This window comes from Amyelois transitella, chromosome Z (assembly GCF_032362555.1).
Source record: "Amyelois transitella isolate CPQ chromosome Z, ilAmyTran1.1, whole genome shotgun sequence".
Lineage (NCBI taxonomy): Eukaryota > Metazoa > Arthropoda > Insecta > Lepidoptera > Pyralidae > Amyelois > Amyelois transitella.
The window spans coordinates 9,272,892-9,297,870 of NC_083535.1; the positions used below are offsets into that span (position 1 = coordinate 9,272,892).

The window sequence follows — 24,979 nt, forward strand, 5'->3', positions numbered from 1 at the left end:
TTTGACATGTATTGTATATAGATATCAGATCGGCACAAAATAATACGTTTTGCTTTTATACACTCAACCTTTAATGTAGTTGCCTCTACAAATAGGTTGTTCAAGTTTTTATTGAATTCAATTTATTTCCTGCATTTACAATTCTGATAAAAACGTCATCTATCAGCCTATCCATCTGAGAAGCACGTCGTAGGTGTATAATTAATATTCCATACCTAAATGCATCCTAGCCAGACGTAAACAAACACTTTATAATACAGCATTGAAGCATATTAACACGACTAAAGCTCAAAATAACCGCATGAGCAAACATGTCAATTCGAAACAGTAAATCGGAAATAAACAATAATGATGTCTTTCGCGATATGGGTGCGTTTGAAGCCGCGGCGCGACGAGGCGATGCGACAAGCGACATCGCGCGCTGAAGGCTGAAACGCCAGAAGCTTTCCGCCCTCCGAGCGCGAACGACGCGTTCCTCGCCGGCACGCCGTACGCCGCCAACTTCAAACTCTCTAACATGTGTTTTTCCTCACATTTCACATCCCCGATCCGAAATTAAATCGGAAACCGGCCACTACGAGGTACGTATATTTCGCATAACTTTTCCTTCATAACGTTTCATAAAGGCATGCGATAATAAAATGACAGCAATAAAAATTCTAGCGGATAAGAAGTGCTCTAAGTGGCCATCAAGACTGTTTGTTATGTGGAATTATGTTAGTCTAACTATACCTACGTTAATGGAAAACTTCGTTTCATTAAAATTCGCAAATTTACGGACAGCGGTTTTGTCTGCAAATGTTTGGGCAAGCATTTCATTTCAGTGTTTTCATGTTTATTTAGCAAATTGAATAATTCGTATTTGTGTGATAACCAATGATCAATCCAATGTTTAATCTTTGAGGATTGTTTGAATATACCTACTTTGATCAGTGACGATTCGTTTGCCGGCCGAGGCCGTATCACAAACCGCCGAAAATAGGCACGTAAAAAAATAATACCTGCATAAGAATGCACAAGAACCAATCAACAGCATGTTACCTACCTTTATTAACTTGTTCTTGTCAGGCAATAATCTCCTGCCATGAGCTTCCACCATATTATAAACGTATGCGAGAATACGTCTGTCTTCATCGAGATGCATAAATCATCATAACTGATGATGATTGAATATATAACGCACACATCACGGAATGCCAGTTTGCGTGTGATAAAATACGCAAGGAAAAAAATTTTATTGATATCCAACAAGTTCTTTAACAACACACAACAAACATCTTTCATGATTATATTTAAATAGATATCTCCTCATAAAATAACAAAATGGGCCAGACAACGAATCAAAATATAAAATAAAATGTAATGTTATACATTAATTTTTTTGAAAAATACAACTTACATACATACATATGATTACGTCTATATCCCTAGCGCGGTAGACAGAGCCACCAGTCTTGAAAAGACTGATAGGCCACGCTCAGCTGTTTGGCTTAGTGATAGAATTAAACTTGATTAATACAAATTAAACTTATTTATGGATGAAAATGATCTACTTACCTTACGGGGGTGATACACTTAGTCACTGCATGACAAAACCCTTTTCTAATATAAAAGAATAGAAGAAGAAAACCGGCCAGTAACTTGTGGTTTAATAATTTGTAAAAAGCAACAAACGGAAACATAACATATTTAATTTTTACTTAATTTTTTTTCAAAAACATATCGTACCCGAACGGTTTTATTTCTGTACATCACACTGTTTTCATTCTATGTTTTCCTTGGGTTTGTACCAATGTAATCCTAAAGCCTAACGATATTGTCACTTACTAAATATTCGCGCCGATGTCAATGATGGATCTTAATTTTATGAGACTCATTTATCCCCACCATAAAATACATACTTAAATTATCATAACGAGCTTCACATAGAGGGTTTTCTTTCCGGAGGGGTAGAAAGAGATTATGTACATCTTACCATATTTTTACTTAATCAACATTTTCGGTACTTCTGAACTGTTCCTATGGCTCTGCCATAACCGTCCGCAATTGGAGGAGATCCTGTTTAGATTACAAAAAATTGTAATAAAAAGAGGATCTCTTCCGATCAATATCCTCCTTTATTGAGGTCGGTTAAACTAGTTTTCTAAACTCTTCTAAAACGTGTAACAAACACTTTCCTAAAAACCGCATCAAAATTGGTTCAGTCAAACACGAGATAATCGCGGACAAACATAAGTACATACATACAGAGAATCTGAAACCTTTCCACAGGAAAACTTGATGCAATTTGTACCTACTAAACGTTATAGCGCTCACTAGAGGTGAAAATTGATAGGTATACCACAGTGTTACTAACTCACTTACTAACTAACTACCTATCGCAGCTTCTCAGCTAACTCACCAAAACCAATTTAGATTAGTACGAACGCCGATAGCCACAGACTGCCCCTGTTTGAGGCTGCAATATTGAGGGATAGTTCGCTATAAACTCGACTAGCATTTATATAATATGAACATTATTTTTAAAAAAATACAACAATAACTACTAGTTAGATTATGACAATGTTGACTTGATGTCTAAATAAACTTGGTATTGTTATTGTATACGATGTTTTTTAGCATCTATTTAAATCCTCATTAAATACAGTCGAAAGTGATCTTTTTGCCTTTTCAAGTCTGTTGGCTCTACCTCATGAGGGATAATAACGTGATTATGTGTATACTTTTTAATTTGATTCAGACGAGTATCGAAGTTTTAATACCGACCTCCGATAGAGAATACGACCAAGGCGATCAGCACATTTAAGAGAAGCAGTTTCAGCACATCAACAACAAAATAACCATTAGAAATAGTTAATAATATTCATCAAAAATCTAATGTTATTTTAACTCACGCTTACATTAAAATAATGTCAACATATGAAAACGAGTCGACAGTTAGATTTAGAAGAAATCAGTCCCATTGCGTTTGGTTAATTAGTTAATAGTCCAGGCTCCCTTACCTCTCCCCTCCCCCCTCCCGTGGAAGGCGAAAGAGAGCCCACAATTAATGGGAATTACCTCAGCTGGGTTTCAAGTGAATTAAATTGATTCTCCTATTCACCTTGCCAGGGGAAACTTATTGCTAAACTGGTCATGGTTTGTGGGTATTTTATAGTTGTGCTGCTGTGCAAAGCCTTCGGCAGTTTTGTGCAGGATCAACAAATTATATAGTCCCTTGTAGACGAAGTATGTATATTTTGTGTTACTTAGCAAAGGCGCTAAAGAATTAAACTTATTTTGGTACTTACTCAACGTTATATATACTCGTATTTTCGTAATAAAGCTTATATAAATATAAACAATAAACATTCAAGACCAAGGCCAATTATAAAGTTTCTTATTTGGAGACCGGGAATCTAACACGAGACCTTTGTAGTTCAGAGCAGAAACAATACCACGGCACGGTGTTATTTTAATTAAATAAGCTATGTTATATATTCTAATACTAAAGGCCTGAAAGAGATTGTATTAATCCGATAAAGGCCACCTTTTGTACATCACATAGGAATATACATACTTATGTAAAAAGAATGGATAAAGAATATATGTAATGTCTTAAAAGTTTAAGGGATTTTCCTTAATCTATCCATGGTCATGGTACATCATTCAGTAATACAGAGCAGAAAATCTTAACCTCGCTCGATTCTGTGCTCTGTGCTCAAACCCATTCTAATCCCAAAGAAGTAACAAAAAACTAATACTAATGGCGCGGAAAAGTTGGAATTATACACTTAGGTGTCTTTTTCAGCATCTTTTCCAATGTATTTACAACTTTTTGCTTCTATCTCCGGATGAGATAATATAAAATACAACGAGTATTTGCTACCTTTTCAGTAACCCGAACCTTACTTAAATTACAATGAAAAACTGGGCATTCCCGTAATGAGCATTCCATTTACTTGATTTACCTAGAAAAGAAAATATTATTTTCTGTTTTGTTTTTATTATTTGAAGCAAGTGTTTATTTCTGACATGACTACAAATTTTTGCATCATTATCGAGGGTGTTTAGGCCTAATGTTGCCCCTCAAATAGGTCATTAGGATGCAATAAAAAAGGCGAATGAAAAATAGGTAGTGTTAATGCTTATCGATCTGCAAGCAGTGGAAAAAAATATTTTACGATGGGAAGGAAAAACTAGAAAAAGAACACTTTATTTGGCAAGTTGTTTAAATGTTTACTCAAAAGCATCATTTTATAACTGTAACGTTTTATAAAACGTATCTATAATGTATGTAAAGAACCTAAAAATTGGCAAGTACTCCTTGATAACTCCAAGAGAGAATTTTCCGGAATTTCCACCGCCCCGTTTTTTTTATCAAACACTGGCAGAATTGCAGGCAAAAGAGGTACTATTTCGATATCAAAATGTCAAATGCAATGCTACTATTCTCTCATGTCACCAATAAAATGAAATCAATGCTATTTTCTCGGTGAGTGCATTCCATTCCGCCCAAATTGAATAAGACCGAGACGCGCTTCGGAGGTTGTAAGGAATCTGCTGCCGCATAATAGTCTCAGTGGATATCTCACCCACTCACATTTCTACGTAAAACATTTTATTGACATAACATCTTGAAATTATAAAATAACAAACATATAATCATCTTTATCCTGTGTGGCGTAAACTTTAAGTATTAGTAGCGTTCAGCTTTAAGAATTATTGATGGATTGAGATTCAAACAATGACTTCACTTGATGCTGAAAACCACAGTAATAGATGCAACTGGCACATACTACCGCTGACTTTTTCTTAGCTACCAAACCAGAATACATAGTAACAAAAAATACATAAAATCACTTCTCTTTCGACGAAGAGTTAGGCTGATATTACATCTTTCCACATGCCACGATCTCTGATCTCTATTAATAAAGAAAGCTCTATAAAACAAATGTACCTACCTGCGGCAAAATTTATACGAGTATTTACTGTATATTGCAAATTGTCTTTAGATTCCTTTTCAGAGTTATTTGAGGCAAATAATGTTGTCGCGTATGTCTTAAATAAATCCAGGACATGTCTTGCTTTTGAAATTGGAAGGTTTCTGTGTGTCGACCAAGCACTTCAATTATCCTTTTGAATTTAGTCCTGGTTGTGGGTTCTCCTTAGAGGCGCTCTTGGTTCAACTGTGGCCATGCACTTCGAGCTAATTAGAGATGTAATATGTATATATGAGTGCCGCCGTGTGGTTCCCCCGCACTTTATAATAGTACTGAACCACTACATATCTCTCCCATGGATGTTGTACAAGTTTACTAAGGGAAATGCTAATAAACTTAAGATTTTTCTTTCAGGCGATAAGCTCTCTATTTGAATCTCGATTCCATCATTGAGCCATACAGCTGAACGTGACCCTTCAGACTTTTTAAGCCTGTTGGGATGCGGCAAAATTTAAGTTACCTTTTTAAACCATGACCTTTTAATTTCCTTTATTCTGACTGAACCGCCGCGACACCAGCTATTTTCAGAAACGATTACAAACAAACGTGCTCAAACTTATGTAACTAAATAAACAAATCGTGATCATGAAAACCTTATCGATAGAGACGATAGTAGTGTTACGTTTTTTATGTAAGATAATGTACTGTCACACCAATATACCTATGTATTGAGCGGGATGATTGTCATACGAGACTTTACATACATACAGTAATAAGTATATCACGTTATTAAGGGTAACGGGGCAGACAAAGCCAAGAGTCTCGAGAAGACTGAAAGGCAACGTTAAACTACACGCATGAGAATACATTTCAATAAAATATTTGAGTTAATAAATAAATAAATATAAATATATATACAGGACAAATTACACATATTGAAGTTAGCCTCGAAGTAAATTCGAGACTTGTGTAACGAGATACTAACTCAACGATAATATATTTTATAAAACAAACTTATATATACATATATATAAACATCCAAGACCCAGGCTAATCAGAAAAAGTTCTTTTCTCATCATGCCCTGGCCGGGAATCGAAACCGGGACCTCCAGTGTCACAGACAAGCGTACTACCGCTGCGCCACAGAGGCCGTCTAATTAATAATCTCAGTACTATGTGAGTTTATATGTTCAATAATTACAATGGACACCATGAGCCCATACCAGACCCCCTCAAATCACGGGTTAATTGAGTCGATGATACTTGGTACACGTCAATCAAGCCCCTGTCACATGGCACGCGCAAAGCCGATTTTACCGCGCAAAAACTATCGCTTTTTCGCTTTTAATTATGCCATGAAACGAGACAGCGATAGTTTTTCCCGAGATGAAAAAGGCGTCGCATACTACCGGGCTACATACCAAAGACCAACACCCAGTAATACATAAAAATAAAGGGTTATGGTAATAATGCACTCTTTAAGAAGTATTTCATGTTGAATTTTAATTATTAGAACTTAAGTATTTACTAAATTAAATCATGTCTTCATCTTTTAAGGGGTAGACAGAGTCAACAGTCCCGCAAAGACTACAAAATGAATCACTTATCTGAAACTTAACAAATAAGATATATATAGTTTGATAGTACTCATTAAACAAGATGATAATCAAAACTTGTTTTTTTATTCATAGTTCATTAATAGGTACCTACAAACAGAGTTAATTTGAATTTAATAGCGTCCTTTGAAAAGGTAAAAGGATTCTAATGAATAAATTACAACCTTTCCTGCATTAATTATTGGGACGCTTTAGTGCAGGTTCACTACTATGCACAGCCCTTACATACGAAAAATATTCACAAGCTTTATTTAAATTATCAAATAGATGTAAATTGTATTTTATCTTGTTTATGAATCTTTTTTATGCAACAATCTAAATAACCAGTATGCATGTATCAGGTATATTATTATATATATCATCATCATTTTTAATTTCAGATTTTGATATAAATCAAACACCATGTATAAAGCTTACTTTTTTTAGTTTATTGGGGTCAACAAACAATTTAACAATACAATAAATAAACAGTTTAAAATGTAAATATAGATAAATGTAAAATCAACACCATTAACCACAGGTTCACACATGAATACATTGAGAGTACCTACATTTTGTTTTCAGTGTAAATTTAGTTTATCAATTTTAGTGTAACTGAGTGCAATACATTATACAAACTTTGTCGCGAAATTTAAAATATTTTTTCATAAACATAAACATAGATACAAAATCTAAAACTCTATTAGAATTGCCATTTCATGACCGTAAACTCAGATAGGTTTAAGCAATCAATGGCGCCACTAATCTATTGGACATCCAAGACATTCATAGTCATAGCTACATACTGTGTAATTGATAGCTTCCTCGCACCCACGCTATCTGGATGATGTGACCGGACCTTAAGGACATAATTACCGACTACAAAGAAATTTATTTGTGGCAAAACTGTTGTAGTGACATTCATAAACACACAGTAACTTATAACGAGTGTAAGTAGGTATACTAGGTTCATATTGCTTTTAATATTCTACTTTCTTCTTACTCATATTATAAATGCGTTAGTTAGGTAAAGATGGTGTATTTATGTTTGTAACACTGTCACGTAAGATCTACTGGTAGAATTTTGATAAAATTTGATGCACGGATAATTACACTTTTATCTTGAAATACCCTAGGAAGCGAAGCCCCAGGGCGCAGTTAGTGTACTTATATATACATATATAAAGTAACGTTTCAGGCAAAGTAGAAAAAAATGGCTACCTATATACTCAACAAGCGAAGTCGCAAAGTGCCGTATTATGCAGTTGTTTTTTTTTCCGGAAGCGAGAAATATGGAAAGATAAATACATGGTCTTCCTTCGTGTGAGGGGTGAGGATTAATCAAATGAAACGCTCCAGGGACGCTTCGATCACGTTTGTATGCTAACATGCTCCGTTGTGTAATACGCTTATTATAATTCTTATTTCATTTCTACATCGTCTCCATATATTTATTTGAATCAATGTTAAGTATTTATTTATTTACTTAAACTTTATTGCACATAATACAAATGTATAGCACACTTGGCGGACTTAATGCTAGTGCTCAAAGCATTATCTATCAGTCAACCATTGGGACTGACAAAGAACTTTATCTGGGGGGGTCAAACTAAATAAATATATTTATAGCTACAAAAAATATAAAATAAAATATACCTACATACATAAAAACTACAATAGATAAGCCACAATCCACAATTTAGCCACATAAATACATAAGTTTAATTGTTGCGTCATTATAACTAAGGGGTAGACAGATGATCACAGAGATGTCCTTTTTTAAAAGTACTGAATACCACACGGCACGTCACTTTAATAAGTGGGAAACATATAATAATATATTTTTTTATTACTCGAACAATAAACTGCTGAAAATGTTGGTGTAAATTTGAGTTCGAAACAGAACAATCATAAAAGAATTAAAACGTTGAAAACAATATAGGTATTACATACGTACATAACAATTATTTTATGTTAATATTGTATCAATCCACAATTCAGTTATTAATAAAGATTTTTACCTATTATTTTCTTAAAATTTACCACGCACATTTGAATTTCTGCAGATTGTGTTGTAAAGATGATTGATAACCAACCAGCCGGATAATTGATGATTCTATTGATCAATGGAAAATAAAATATGGCATTTCCTTAGCAACGGATTGGAGTATGCTGATTCATCTTCTTGTTGTTGGAAAAACGTGATATTAAATTCCATATGTTCACACCGTGTAAAATCTTATCATTTATTCACATATAAATTTTAAAATTGAAATTTCTAAGGCTTATCACTTCCATATTACAATCATAATATGATTTTTTTTTATTATTGCTAATTTCAAATCGCTAGAGCTATATATTATATCGCTTTAGCGATTTGAAATTTCGCATGTAGGTTCCAGTCTATGTATTTTTGTATTCTAAGGTGTATTAAGAGAGGTTTTAACGAAATTACCATCGAAACGAAAATTAACGGATTTTTTTCTTATCAGAGCTCTCCAGTAAGATGTATTCGATTTTATACTGACACTGCCGTGTAGTTCCTGGCCCTTTAGAATCGAGAATAGAACCATTCCATACGACAATTCCATTCGACTAAAGGAATGGCTAATAAATTTGAGATTCTTCTTGTAGGCGATAAGCTAGCAATCTGTCATTATTTTAATTTCAATTCCATCATTAAACCACACATTTTGTTTGACTCTGACTACCCCGCAATAAGTGATTATGTACCTCTATGTATATAATACTGATACTTATAATCGGGACAAAATAATACTTAACAGTCTAAATTACATTCTGTGTCTATTTCTATATATTGTACCAACATCTACTGTCCTCCGATCTCCTAAGGTCATCATGAAAAGAAATTGAATGTTCCCGTAATCAATCAAACATGTCGCCGGGACGCCTTCCCGAAATAAATATGAGGGTCTAGACAGACGTCTCATAATTGCAGAATAAATTAAAGCCAGTTTGTAATTTGACGAAGCCGGGATGAACCGGGATGAGAATTACAATACAGCTGTTACTTGACTTCGCTCCTGTTTGATCAAAATATATTATTATAGTTCTGAGAGACTATGTTAATCTTTGGACTATATCTTCTTATGTACATATATGGACTCATAATTAAGTAAATAGAATGTCAGTAAGGTGCCTGGTTCAAATGCACGATGCGCGAAAGCATAGGTTCAAATCCCACCTCAAATCAACATTGTACCAATCACTTTTTTCGGAGTTATGACCTTACATTAGTTCGAATACTTACTGGTGCTCTTAGTGTGAGAGAAATATTTCGAGGAAACTGCACATTCAGTCAACTGAATGTGCAACTATAATCCAATACGCATTGAGGTCCTGTTTCCTTTCAATGGTTGCGGAGGTCAGAAGGGAGTCGCTTCGTATAAAAACCTACAATACCTAATCCAGAATCCATGGTCAAAGGCGCGTATCGAGCTCCTCTCTAGAGTGGAGAAGATGTACCAGACTATAGCCAGGAGGAAGAAGAAGAGTAGGCTTATTGTAAACACTACCATGAAACTAAAGCCAGTGTACCAATACATTATACGTCTCTTCTTACCGCGTTGACTTTCGCAAATCACGTCATTATATTTATATTTTATTTCCATTTCCTAAAAAATAGTATTTAAATTGTATGCGAGCGAAGAAAAAATGTAGTGATCGCCCAGTCCCTCTTCTAATAGGAAATTTAAAAAGTCAATCAACGGAATTAATGAATTTCATACCATAATAAAGCTTTTACACGTGGGCTTCTTGCCATACAAGCATGAATATTGTCTCTGCTTACCCGTGATAAATTTTTATTGTTTTAATTTCAGGCTTCTCCCGACAGATAAACAAAATGCCATAATGATATGGTGTATTTACACTTAATCTCTTCTTAGCTTTATAAGCAACATTTGCCCCACAAAACAAAAAACTCTTCGATTGTGCTCTGTGATGAGACGTAACGGAATTCACAAGACAACATTAAATATACCGAGAAAGTCCTACTTAGTTAATTGAACTTCTTAATGAGAGATACCTAAATATAGACCGAGTTTCCAAAGAACAAGGGGATAAATGCCTAAATAAAAATAAAGTTGCGCCCTTTGTACTTAACTTGTTAATAAAATAGCTCGGGAAGTTAACTTCTAAACGAGTCAACCCGTCAATTTTGTACCGGGTTGTCTAAAGGGGAGTGTCAGGATTGGCCGCGCCGCATACGCTGTATTCCTTCGCCGCAGTGATCGCTTTGGTTATTGATATTGAGATATTGCGTCTAATGCGGTGCGAAGGAGTGAGTTAGGTTGCAAACAAGTTTGTTTCACTTTAAACCGCATGGAACCCAAACCGCATGGTCTAGAGATTAAAATTTGGTACGTACCTACGTTTTATGTGCGTGGTTTAGGAGTGCATGTGCCAATTAAGTATACTCGAGATAAAACATTTTGCTGGAAAGTCTCATGTAAACATAATCGCGGTCAAAATCTACTTCCAATTGAATAAATACAGATGTAAGACAGTTTAAAAATATTTACTCTTTTGTTATTGGCTAAATAACGATTATTATTTCTTAGCTATCACGTGTCCCGTTTACATCTCGTAACTATTTTACCCATTAAACGTCCCACATAGATAAATATGAAGTCATAGTTATTCGGTTCAGTTTATGTTTACTGGTAAGAGATATCAGTTTCATGGTTACGTAGCCCCGAGCAGGAGGCAGAACATAAACACAGAGTAGGTACACACGCTTTCAAGTTCAAGCACCGAACAAACTTTGTGGAACATTTTAAACTAATATCCAGCAAAGCATGTTACACATTAATTTGAATGCAGCGACTCCCTGACCTTAAGGGAGTCGCTGCATTCAAATTAATGTGCGCATAGAAAACGCAAATAAAACTAGATATTAGAAGTGGTAAATAGGTACTGGTCTGTCGTTGCTATTGATACCTAGTCATTATCTTATAATTTTTATTTTATTTAATAACTTTACAAATCTGTGTATAAATATGCGTTAATTGCAAAACGGCAACATGTTACTCCTAGTTTCAAGAATAAAAAGGCACTTTTGTTGTTTTGAATTATTTAGATTTATATGAATTAACATAGCTCAGAAAATAATCATGAGTAATTAATACTGTAAAAAAGGTTATTAAATATACAGGCTGTGTTGTTCATAATAATTATTCATCAAAATAAAAAGAATATACAAAAGCTTGTGCTTTATAGGCTTCGGCAAAAGCCATTATTTTCTCATATTTCCTTGTTTAAGTGTAATTACTTTCCGATAAAATTTTTGTTGAATTTTCCACTCTATTTATGTTTATTAGTGCCGTGGCTAATAGGACCACTCCATCTCTTTCCCATGGATGTCATAAAAGGCGACTAAGGGATAGGCTTACAAACTTGTGATTCTTTTGTAGGCGATGGGCTATCAACCTGTCACTATTTGAATTTAAATTCTATCATAAAGCCAAATAGCTGAAGGTGGCCAATTAGTCTTTTCAAGACTGTTGGTTCTGTCTACCCCACAAGGGATATAGACGTTATCATTATGTATGTTATGTATGTATTTATGTTTATTTACGTTTTGGACTGTACCACGAAATGAGTACGCTTTTAAAAAACTTCAAAGGGAGGGTTTCCCAATGTGATGGCTTTTCTTTTTTTTAATCAGATACCAAAACCACTTTGACACCGACGTTCCATTTGAAAATTGGCAAAGGATAGAATACAAATCCAATATTTGTTTTAGAGTGCTAACTATAAAATGCACCGTAGATATCGGAATAATATCTATAGTGCCAACAAAAGTTCTGAAGGCAAGCTGGTACACGCGCTGTGAAATTTTGCTTTCTAAACACAGCGAAGCCAAGAAAAGTATTTTATTAACTTAGCAGCTCGCGCAAGCCAGTTTATTTATTTTATGATTGAACGAACTTGAACTTGAAAATGGAATATCATAATCAAGTTCATATTTCCCACTGAAGTTCCCTAGTTATCTTCGTCTGAATAAAGTTGTCTAACTAGGTAAACATTCAGGTATGATTAACAATATTCCAACTGAGTTTCCTCGTACACGTTTCTCATTTTTGTTTCGTTATTTCCGCGAATCGAGCTATGGGGTCGCCATTTTCAAATTCAAACGATATCAAAATTGCCTTCACGTTATTCGGAAAATAAATTGGTTTTGTCAATTCGATACAGCAGCTTATGGTTTTGAAACAAACTGAAAGTTAGTACCTTAGTTGCATTTTGGGATATCTGTGAAAGAAATAGAGATTAAGTCTTATTCTAAAATGCTGGATCAGAAACGACATTTGGAACTAGCTCCCACCTGCGGCTCCGCTCGCATCCCAGATCTTAAGCAGGTGTATAAACTATGTATCTAGCATGTCATTGCTTTTGAGTGAAAGAAAATAATAATAAACGCAGGACTTATAAAGTTTCAATTTTATAATATAAAGTAAGATACCGCTTTATTTTCCAATGTTATACATTCTTTACTTAAAGATATAAATATTATTATTTTCACCACCTTCTGAACGTTACTGATGTATATTTCTAACATTTTATCAAACCACTATAAGCATCAGCTATTTATAAGAGTATAAACACTCCCGATACAATGCGTCTTTAGTCATCTTTCATCATCCTTTCATTGTTGACGTGAATGAACTTTCAATTAGTAAGAGAAAATCGATATCACCTTGTCAAATTGGGTTTGTGATCTTACGAACGTATCCAATTTCACCTTAAAAGTATCTTCGTAAGAAGTAGCATAAAGATACCAGTATTAAACAATTAAGCTGTTTTAAATATAACTGTTTTTACTTTTTGATAGCGTCATGGTTAAAATAGCCTACTTTTAAAAATCTTTGGTCGTTCGTACATACCCAAAATCACGTCTTTATTCCTAGCGGGGTAGACAAAGCCAACATCTTGAAAAGACTGATAGGCTACGTTCAGCTGTTTAGTTTGATGAAAGAATCGCTTTTTATAAATATTATATATAAAATTCTCGTGTCACAATGTTCGTTCCCGTACTCCTCCGAAACGGCTTGACCGATTCTCATTAAATTTTGTGAGCATATTGAGTAGGTTTGAGAATCGGCCGACATCTATTTTTCATACCCCTAAGTGATAAGGGTTGTCCAACATTTATTTTAAACTACAAAATACTTAAAATTATTTATATGGCAAAACAACGTTTGCCGGAACAGCTGGTATTATTTATAAGACAAAACATTTAAAATACTTTAAGAAAAATACTAAAACCATTCAGGTAGGTCCGTGCAAACGCGGTCGGATTATCAGGTTGATTCCAACCAATAGTGATAACGGTGATATTGATAATAAACGTACAGTAACCGTATGTTTTGATTTGGCATTGATTTCTATTGCACGCACCAACTCTGTGACGAAGATAAGGCTCCGTAATAATTGAAACTTATAGCTTTACACCTGCCGTGCGGTTTTGGATACTCCAAAAGTTTAAATCACAAGTCATTAGTAGTGCATTTTCGTAATAATCTTTTCACAATGCCTTTACTCATACATAAGTGCGGGGTTAACAGAGCCAATAGTCACAAGACGCCTAGTAACTTTACTACTAAGCTGTTTACAAAATTGCTTCTTAAAAAAAACAAATGTGAAAAGTATTTTATTTCAAACCTTTTCACGCATTTAAAATAAAGGCTTCTCCTGTTTTGCCATTGAATAAAGTTGATTACAGTTCTCTAAGGCTGAACGACGCCTTCAGATTTTGTTGGGTTCGTCTTTTTGTTTTGAAAATTATAGGTGTACCTATTGTATTATTTTAAACAATTAAAGTAGTTAGTGTGTAGTATTAAGTAATTGCTCTTTTTAGTAGAAGCAAGCGATTCCGACAACGTTTTTTTTTAGATTTTGGTTAAATTAACTAGAACTATGTACTAACTTACCTTAGTAAAATATCTTACAATGAAAGTTTTTATTTGACCATATTTACACATCAACTGTCCACGTTTTATGAAAGTTCATGGGAAATTTTTGACTTTTATTTTTTTTCAAATTACTTAAAATTTTCTTAAGTTTCATCAACCACACTAATTATTTATCCACCAGAGATAGGAAATGAATCCACATCCTTTCCGATGGTATCAATTATAAACTATTCTCATGTTGCCACCGGACCAATGTGTTCGGCATGAATATTAAGATCCTTTTAGGCGACCTCTGCCGCAACATTTTTATGCTGTTACCGTTACCGTTCTACGTGATCGGATGACTTTTATTTTTAGCACCTCAAGGACTCTCATTTATTTTAAGTTTTGTATGTTATTTGTGCTATCGAATCATTCCGGTCATTATTAGGAGATAAGCAAGGGAACGGAGCGTATCGCAATCTTTGTAAAATATATCTTACATTATATTTAACGTATTAGGACAAACTAAAACTAAGTGGCGTGTGGTTCCTGGTTTGAGAATAGCATCATCTTTCCCATGGATGTCGTAAAAGGCGACTAAGGAAAAGACTAATACTAGGGATTCTTTTGGGCAATGGGCTGGCAACTTGTCACAATTTTAATCTCAATACGATCATTGATCCATATAGGTAGCTGAACGTGGCCTTACAGTCTTTTGAAGACTGTGGGCTCTGTCTACCCCGCAAGGTATATCAACGTGTTAATGTGCATGTAAAAACAAAATCTGTGTTATAATTTCTTAAAATATATTTATTGACATCATACATATGAATACTGTATCCACTCAGCATGCAGATAAACAACGTATGCGCTGAAATTTCAATTTGTGAGAAGTTGTTTGTTGTTCATCCAATTAGCGAGCCAAATAAATTAAATATATATCTTAGTTTTTGGGAACTACTAATTCCATAATTAGAATTTTGGAGCCCTCCTAAAAAATTAAACACACACCACTGTGTGTTTAATTTTTTTGGGATACGTTAGTAAGAGATGATCTACCACAATCTCAGCATCTATTGCATGTCCGGTGCGATACAACAATTACCTATATTTTTTTAAAATTGTGGTTTATCGGTCATAAAACTTGGTTATCTTTGCAAAAGTTATGAATGTGGACGAAGCGAAACAAGTATGCAGAAATCATCAAAAGATGTAGTCTCTGCCTACCCGTCCCCGAAAAAGGCGTGATTATGTAGGTATGTATGTAATATTTGCAAAATATTGTTGGAAGTGACCTGATCGATAGGCACAAGATATTTTCTCAAAAATGGAACGCGCGAATTGTTTCGCTGTCTCGTTTAGCATCATAATAAAAAGCGAAAGAGCGATAGTTTTACGCGCGATAAGAACAGCGATGCTTGCCATGCAACGGAGGCAGGAAAAAGGTTAAGAAGATAATTTACTACCTTAATTTTAATATGGCTGTATGAAAACATTTTAAAACCTTATCTATTACACGCATCTTCGTGCGATATTGTAGCTTATGCGTTTTTCTGTTGTAAAATCTACATACATACAGTCACGTCTACATTCCTGGCGGGGTAGACAGAGCCAACTGTCTTGAAAAGACTTAAGCCTCGTTCAGCTTTTGAGCTTGATAATAGAACTAAGATTCAAATAGTATATTTAGTATATATTATAAAGCGACATTCAAATCAATATTTTTTTACAAACTTACTTAATAATAGGTGTTAAACGTGTAACCCCTCTTGACCTGGCGGTATTGGATCACTATTGACACTTCAGTCGTAATAATGTTACCTATAAATCGCCATTGAAGTAAATGAAATAGAGTAGACTCACCGAAATGAACAATTATTTCCCATTTTTAAGCAGAATTAGACTAAGTTATCTTATATATTTAATTAAACAAAAGGGATAAAGGGTTTATCTGCGAATCTCATATATATTACCGTAAGCATTGATTTACATAAAATCTAAAACTATAACTTATAAAACAACGAGTTACCAAGTATAATTTTTTAAATCTTGTTTTCGTTAGAAACTTAAACTAGTTTATTAATCATTATAAGTGTTAATGTACATTAACGTTTTGGTTTAACCTGTGTACAGTCGCCTCCAGTTAAAATGACTAATACTACCCCGTCTCCATAAAAATTAAATCATGGGAGAGTCAAGTTCATCTACAGATAACAACGAACGTACGTAAAGTAGGTACTGCGCGATTTCACGGATTTGAACGTAACCTTATATTTAGCAATTAAATTTGTTATTTGTTTATCCATTTACTTGTTTCTCAGAAGACCTTTTTGGCAGACATAACAATCATATATGAGGAACTTTTTGTTTTGGCAAGTCTTCTCCATAGTGATATTAAGACTGTGTCCTTAGACAGTGATGGTGCCATAAACTGCAACACAGTAAAATAAGGCTTTACGTGATAATCGATACCGGCCAAGCTGAGCCCCCATCACTAGTGCGAGCTGAGAATATTAAGTGTCGCGGAACAAGGCTCACTCGATTGTTGGAGGGCAACTTTTTTTGTTTTTGTAATGACGGCTACTCTACAGTTGCCGCGTTTTCCTCCGTGTTTATTTAATTATTTTCTCGGGCAAGACGTGTTTAATTAACAACTCCTGTATTAAGCTATCTACATTGTTTTTAATCTTTCTGTTGATACTTCTTTAATCCAAGCGTAAATTGTTTGTTGTTGCAATGGAAAATAACATTATTTTTGTTTGCAAATTGTTGTTGAGTTGAACGAACTGATCTTGTTTGGGGAAGAGACATTTCAAGCTTAACATTTCATTTTTTTAATTTTAAATCAAATATAGCATAGCACTTCAAATGTTGTAGTGTAGATATTACCTACATCTACACTACAACATTGGAAGAACTTTATTGAGACACGTAGATTAAAACTTAAAACTATTGAGACACGTAGATTAATAATTTAAATGCTTTAGAAAGAGTCAGCTAATTTCAAAGGTAAAACCTAAGGTCAACAATTACCATTCCTATTCGGTACACCTGGATTCATGTCTTTGAAGCCGGGTCACCAACAGACCAATGCATGCCAAACTTTTTGAATGACCGCTCTCGTTTTATCCTGTATGATTATATTTTAGGGTCAAGTCAACAATCCGTACGAATTTATAATGAGATTTATAAATATTTGATGGAACACCTAAATTTTAACTTTAAGCATTTTTTGGGCTGAGTATTAAATATTAAAAACTAGCTGTGAGAAGGATTAAAGTTATATGACCGAATGCCTTTCAACAATGCTGGTTCGTTTTGGTTAATATGTTTCGTATCCCGGTCTTCCTTAAGGGTTCTTCCATTTTTACACTCAATCTAGTAAAGCTTTTACGCATTTACTCTATTGATAAGGTTTTCCTGCAAGGATAGCGAGTCACGTAAGAGTCGCTTCGTTTGAAGACCTGACTTACCCAATCCAAAATACCAAAAAGCCCACCCATGACACCTATAAAAAGAGTTAACAATTTAACCGGGACTATCGTTAAGAAGAAAATGCTTTTTTATTAAAATGAGTTGTTACCAGCGACTAAAGTAAAAGTTCACTGAATATAGACCGCCCCGCCCCTTGTTGATATTAAACATTTGTTTTATATTTACACTATATTTAAACTTTAAACTGTTAGATCAATCACTTTAATTTCACGTCGGTATAAATTTTACTGGTCATTTAATGTTCGTTTGTAAGTTTTTAAATGAATGTTGTTTGTTTTCAGCCTAATGTGCGTGGGCCGGGATCGCCATGTGGGCATACATCATAGCTGCCACTCGCGGGGACGCGCGACACTCCGTCCAGAAGCGTAGCTCTCCAGCCAACGACGACCATTTGTACTCGTGAGTTTATTTAAATCATATAAATCGAATATCCAGTAATACATTTATTGTGTGCCAGTGATGGATTCGACAGAAATGGCCTTTCTTAATAATTTATCCCATCCAGCTAAATGTGTGACCTAAAGTCTTTTTGATAGTATTCGCTCTGTCTACCCTACAAGAAGTAAACACGTAATATTATTTACAAATAGTACCTATATCGCAACGCGAAAGTTCAAAAATTATAGATAAGATGATCAAAATGCCAAATTTTACACATACGCTTAAAATTTATATAACTAAAAAGATATATATGTATATATATATTTATCTTTAGTTACCAAACTTAAAAGCACGAAGCATTAGAATTCACTGCTTTCCATCCCCTTTCTAATACAATGTATTTCTCTTTGTGTTGAATGAAATAACACACACGTCACAATTTTGACCTAGTTATAGAAAGAAAAGTTAACCGACATTCTGAGACAAAAGAAATCTTCGATACTATCCAAAAATGATTATTAGTATTCAAAGAGCGTATGTAACCTAACCTCGCGAACGCAAGATTTCATAGATAGATGTTTGATAAGTGGATAAAGTAAACATCATAATTCGAACGGCGCCTCCGTGACATGACTACGAACCGCCAGTCCCCACGCTCTATCGGGAAATGTTACATTTCTTATAATAAATTGACACTTTACCCAGAAATTGTGCGTGTTAAAGCTGAAATTTGAAGGTGCGAATAATGTATTCGGATATTTGCTCGCATATGTTTATTTATGAATTTTCTAGAATTAACTAGAGAAGACTCAAAAATCACTTTTAGCCGGATCGCTTAATTTTTTTTTATAATTGGACAAGATTGTTTCTTCTTCTCGCCCCACATAAATTGTAAAATGCAATCCATGGAAAATCTTGCAAACTTGGAATTCTCAACATAAGCGATTGTTGCACTGTAAACCCCATCATCGTTTTAGCGTATATCCCGAGACGTCTAAATCTTTCTAGAGAGGAATCGTAGGTGCGTGTATGACCACGATCCTGGTTTGAGTAATTATAAGGTTTTTATATAAAGCGACTTTCGTCTGGTCAACCATTTAGGGGAACTCAACCCATATTGGATTATTTTTACACTTTAATTTGATTGAACGTGCACGTTTCCTAAAGTTGTTTTCCTTCACCGTAAGGCCAATGACCGTAGGGCCAGTAGTACATGACCACGGTAGGATTTGAATCTGTGCCACCGTATTTAGCATAATAGAGCTGTGTAACCCTTCACCCATCGACGCTCCAGTCTACCCTAACAAATTTAAACCGAAGCTTATCAATTTTAATTTTAGTACCAAAACGTTTGACCACAGCGCTCCCCTGCTGTCTAGGGTGAGGTAGGGAATGCATGATATATATGTGTACTATACGAGACTAGACCTTTTCCAATATTGCGAATGAAAACTCATATCGGTGCATACCAGACGGCTGATGAACTTGAAAATTGAAATTTAATCCAGACAGGAGGGATGCCTTTTACAATATTGTTGATTTAATTGCAGTTATCATATGGCTTTACCACAATTCATGCATCGCTTCCTAGTTATATGTGGTTGGATTCACATATTTACATAAATAATGTTTATTGTAAACTAATAATAGTCTTGGGTTCGATCCGCGGTTAGGTCATGAAAACAAACTTTTACTGATGAACTTGGGTCTTGAATGCTTCATAATTAAGACGAGTATCGAACTTACTTTGGGGGTAGCTCAATCTGTGTGACTTTGTTCACAATTAATTTTCTCTCTCATGATAGTGTTTTCTTGGTGGTATTTTCAGCATGTAAGTAAATAAACATTATTTTAAAATTTGTATTTCAATATTTCAGTCCCTGTATTTTTTCTGTCATAAAAGACTCACAAAAGTGGAAATCTAAGTAAAACGTTATACTTTCTAAATGAAACGATACGAAATAAATAAAAATAATATTTATAATATTTAGTGATTACATTATTTATAATAGAAAAACAAAACAGCAATAACTTATGATAATTTGTACAATTTATGTAATAAGTTTCTTAAAATAACTTGTGGAGTATTTAGATAAACCTACTACTTACATAGAGTTATTCTTCTCTGACGAAAACTATAAGAACTAAAACATAATATACCTATCTACTAACATAGGAATAGCTTCCGTCGTCATAATGATTTGGGTAATTAATTATAAGTTACAGTCAAAAGTAAACAATTCCCACGAAGTCATTATTCTAATTCTAAAACAAACAATTCGGCGAAGTACATGAGCTTAGATTAAGGTATATTGTACTATACCAAGATTGTAAGACATACATAAAAATCACGTCTCTATCCTTTGAGGGTAAGACAGGGCCAAAAGTATTGAAAATACTAAAAGGCTACGTTCAGCTGTATTCGAGAGATTATTACAAGTATAGTAGCTTTTGCCCACAGCTTTGCTCGCATTGTTTTTTGTCGTTGTCGTGTTGTGGCGTGGCGAAAATTACTTTATTATTATTTCAAAGTTTTATAACTAGTGGGGAAATGACAAAGTAAATTTCTTTTTATCCGGCTTATTACTCAATTTTTTTCGTATTCAAATCAGTAGTTTCAGCGTGATGATTGAACACACAGACAAATAAAATGAAACAGTTGTTCAGATATCTAAGATTACACACCACAAAAGAAAATTGTAGGTGGTAATACCACTGCTATTTTCTCAACACATTTTAATGTACAGAAATAAATTAATTAACCTTTACCGAGAAATAAAATCTGAAGGTTAAAAGTCTTATTGAGAAGTATTTTTCAAAGTGACCTAGGAGTAATTGGTGACAATTATTATCGTCTTATGATCAAAATATCTTTGGACATTTGTAAGATCGAAATCTTTCTTATTCTAAGAATACAAGCAATACTTCAATAATAGTTCAAATAATTTCGCCTTTTGTCTGGCATACCTGAATTTTATATGAAATATATTAGTTACCTATCGAGATAAGTGTAAATCCATTTAAAGTTATCGATACTTAGGATCCCCTTTTATATAGTAAAAGAGGTCAGTATGTCTTACACATTATTACTGCTAAACCGTTAGGCCGATTTTGGTGAAATTTTGTACGAATGTAGTAATTAATCCGAGGTCAAATAAGGGACTTTTCCGTCAATAACCAAGAAAAACAAAAACTAGGAAATCTTTCTTTACGTTTCAAAATAATGATTACCTACCTATCTATAAAATGACTACAAAATCCTTTAATTTTCTTCTATTACTTCTACCTCATATACCTCTAGTCCTCTTCTCTACCAAAGTCCCCAAAGACCACTCCCTAAAAATTTTATCTCATTAAACTTTCCTCAATTTATTCTCACCAGGTACAGAGATGGGAAGGTGTTCACCATATCGTCCTCGCAAGGCCCGCGCCCTACGCCCGGGCCCTCGGGCCTGAATTCCCGGGACACCAGCACCAGCTCCCAGAATTACCCAAAGAAAGCTGTGACGCAGGGCACCTCCGCGTCACAAATGACAAACGATTACAGGAACCAGTTGGAAGACGGGATAGAGCCTTTTGAAGAGGTCAGTTGAGTCTAACTGTTTGATATATATTATAATGTACATGTAGATGTTCACCCGCCATTGATCACTCCAAATCTTAGCGTCCAAACACTGTGAGTTGAGCCCTAGTCCCTATCGTATGGTCAATAAGCGGTAGGGACATAAAATCAGGCGGTTTTTTGAACAGGGACAAAAATATTTATATTTTTTGATTAACCCTATTTTAAATATTTTTCTCTTAATAGGCCTCACATATGGCGAGTTAAATTATTTTTTTCACATATCTATTTTATTTTATACTTTAATTGCCAACAAGCATTGTACGCATTGTGAGTGTTCTGTATAGGTACTTGTATAACCTTATTTGTATTTTACACAATATTATACCAATGTAATTTACACTAACTTATTTGTATTAAATTGTTGTAAATTACATTGGAAATAAGTAAACTGCATCAAAATGTTTTTAAAAAAATGTTTTGAAACTGATAGATGCAGAGCGACTTTGTTTTATAATATGTATTGATAGTCATAAAAAAATAGTCTGATGACGTTTACTGTGTTTGCGTCTTTGAAGTGCCCTGGTGAAGTGGAGTGATGCCACTACTATCTGATCTCCATATGACTTTGGTTCAAAACCCAACAGTGTTGGTTTATTCAATCTCCTAAAAGTACCTGTTCTGTTTCCTCACGATGTTCTTAAGATCGTGGTTTATTTTTAGTTCAGAAATTAAAGAACTACTTATCAGGTTTGTTTAACCTCAATCCAGCTAAAACGTTTTGATTACAAATATCCGAGTAATTGCGATGAAGCATCGGAAAATGATCAACTTAATGCATTAACTTTGAAAGTGGCAATTAGACATATTAGGTTGACCGGTGGCCGTTGCTGGCAATCAGTATTTATGGGACTATGAGCACAAAACATCGATAGGCCACAAGTCAAGTAAAAGATTTGGGGTCCCAATCTCAATGATGTTTTATTTTACTTATATTTGGCTGCTACAAGTGAAAAAGTATGCGTGAACTCGCAGCGAATGTGCGTACATCATATTTAGAGGAAAAAGCATTATGTCCACCAAACTTTACGTCAATGAAGTCAAATTAACGTGTTAGCTGATATGCTTTTAAATTACATAGGTAGACTTTTCTTTCTTCAGTAAGCATTGCTGAATTGCAAATATTATTTTATTTGAAGTTTTTTAATATGTACATTTATAACACAGCGCACCGGGTGTGGCTTTACGTAGGTAGTATTTCATCGTCACCATCTTAAATACAGCAAAGTCCTGCTTATTATCTTTCTACAACCTTCGATCACAAATTTCGTTACTCCAGTCCTCATCAGATTTAGTAATCACTTGTAGCTTGACTTCTTTTCTTTCTATGCTCCATGTGATAGTCGTCACGGATGCCCATCGGATGCCGCCTGTTGCGCGACTCCACTCCTCATTGCCCATTGTTTTGTTTCGCTGCCTTGAACACGCACCGACTATCTAATAAATTCGGATCTATCGTTCATTCCCATTCCGACTTTTCAACACACGGACGTAGAAACTTTCATGTCGTTTTAATTAACTCGCCACTCATAACTATTAGTGATAATACCTTTCATTGAAGTTCATGCTAACTCGCTGTCGTGCCTTCAACAATTACGTGATACTGATCTCTATTTCACGTAATGACTTCATTTGTTTTGAAGACTCTGTGATGGACAAAAGTCGATTTAGTGCAATAAGAGTGTCTTGTGGCTGGAACGGACGGGACGAGATGAGTCCAGTGTACACCATTCCTAAGATCGGCCTGAACAGCGTGGGTGGTTTAGGCCCGGTGAGTAATCTTGCTAGATCTGATTGTTCAGTGAGCAGAAAAATTACATACATTCATATGGTCACGTCTTTATCCCTTACGGGGTAGACAGAGCCAACAATGTTGAAAACACTGATAGGCCACGATCGGCAAGCTGCGGCTAAGCAAACAGCTTAATGATAGAATGGTGATTCAAATAAATATTGTAGGTTGCCAGCACATCGCCTAAAAGAATAAACTCTAGTTTAAAAGCCTATTCCATCCATGGAAAGGGATGAAGTGGTCCTATTGTTATTTCCATTTGTGCCGGGAACCATACGGCAGTAGAAAAATTATAGACCTAAATGTACCGTCATGAGCCGTAGTCTATCTCTCATCGCAACCTGTTTCCAATTATTGTACCTATGTATATCTGTCAAACATATCGTAATCAATGATATTGTAATATTAATACAATTATTTTTAAACAACTCATTTTAGGTATTTGAAAACAAATATGAGATGCGGTAGATTGATAATATTATATTTGGAATTAAATGCAATTCATTCATAAGAATATAAAGATGTTATATACATATATGTAGTAACACGTCAAATGTTACCAACCACACGTGTTAAGCAACACAAGTACGTGACGCGACCACGTGACAATTTCCTATCTATACGACACTGGCTACGGCCTTCGTCATTTGATCCTGAAATACAAATTGAGGATCCACCCCGGGCTAAAAATAATCTTCATTACAAAAATATTGAAGTGAAATGGTCAAATTCTGGTCATTAATTTGAAGAATATTTTTTTTATATTATTAATAAATAATATTTATAGCTTATTCAGTTTCGCCTTGTTATCACGTCGTATCATACATATCCACTATCATTCGCATTCAAGAAGGTTTTGAGAAATAAAGGTGATTTTCATGTTAAGTCTTATAAATCTTTAAAGGTAAGCTGCTAATCTTATACTAAGTAGGTACTAGGCTAGGCACATGCTTTTGGCTTTCACGGCTTATTAACAAAACATTTATAACAAAATAGTAATTTTGACTTATTATCTCGTATACAAGTTTCGAATTTACTTTTACGCTAATTCAATCTGTGTAATTTGTCCCAACCGAATAAATATTATTTTTTAGCTAAGTAATATGGTGCAACCCACCCTGTCTAACTAACGTTTATATCGAGGACAGATTGTTGCAAATAAAAAGTTATTGCTTTGAGTGTTTTTCCATCCTTCGTTAATTGTAACCAAGTGTAACCGTTGGTCACTAATTATGGTGACATTTAATTGCTTT

At 34.5% G+C, this 24,979-nt stretch overlaps 1 protein-coding gene across 2 annotated transcripts in view; it reads left to right on the plus strand.

Annotated features, from left to right (window-relative positions):
• The first annotated feature begins 452 nt into the window (after window positions 1-452).
• The window catches only part of LOC106134067 (cyclic nucleotide-gated cation channel subunit A), a 42,857-nt gene continuing 18,330 nt past the window's right edge, over window positions 453-24,979 (plus strand). Inside the window, exons 1-3 of one of the 2 annotated variants that reach the window (XM_013334022.2) lie at window positions 453-581; window positions 18,213-18,330; window positions 21,695-21,896. In XM_013334022.2, coding sequence (XP_013189476.2) covers window positions 18,239-18,330; window positions 21,695-21,896 — 294 coding nt within the window. In that variant the 5' untranslated portion in view covers window positions 453-581; window positions 18,213-18,238. Of the gene's footprint in view, window positions 582-18,212; window positions 18,331-21,694; window positions 21,897-23,356; window positions 23,706-24,979 lie in introns of those variants that run through there. The other variant, XM_013334023.2, reaches the window with a different exon arrangement.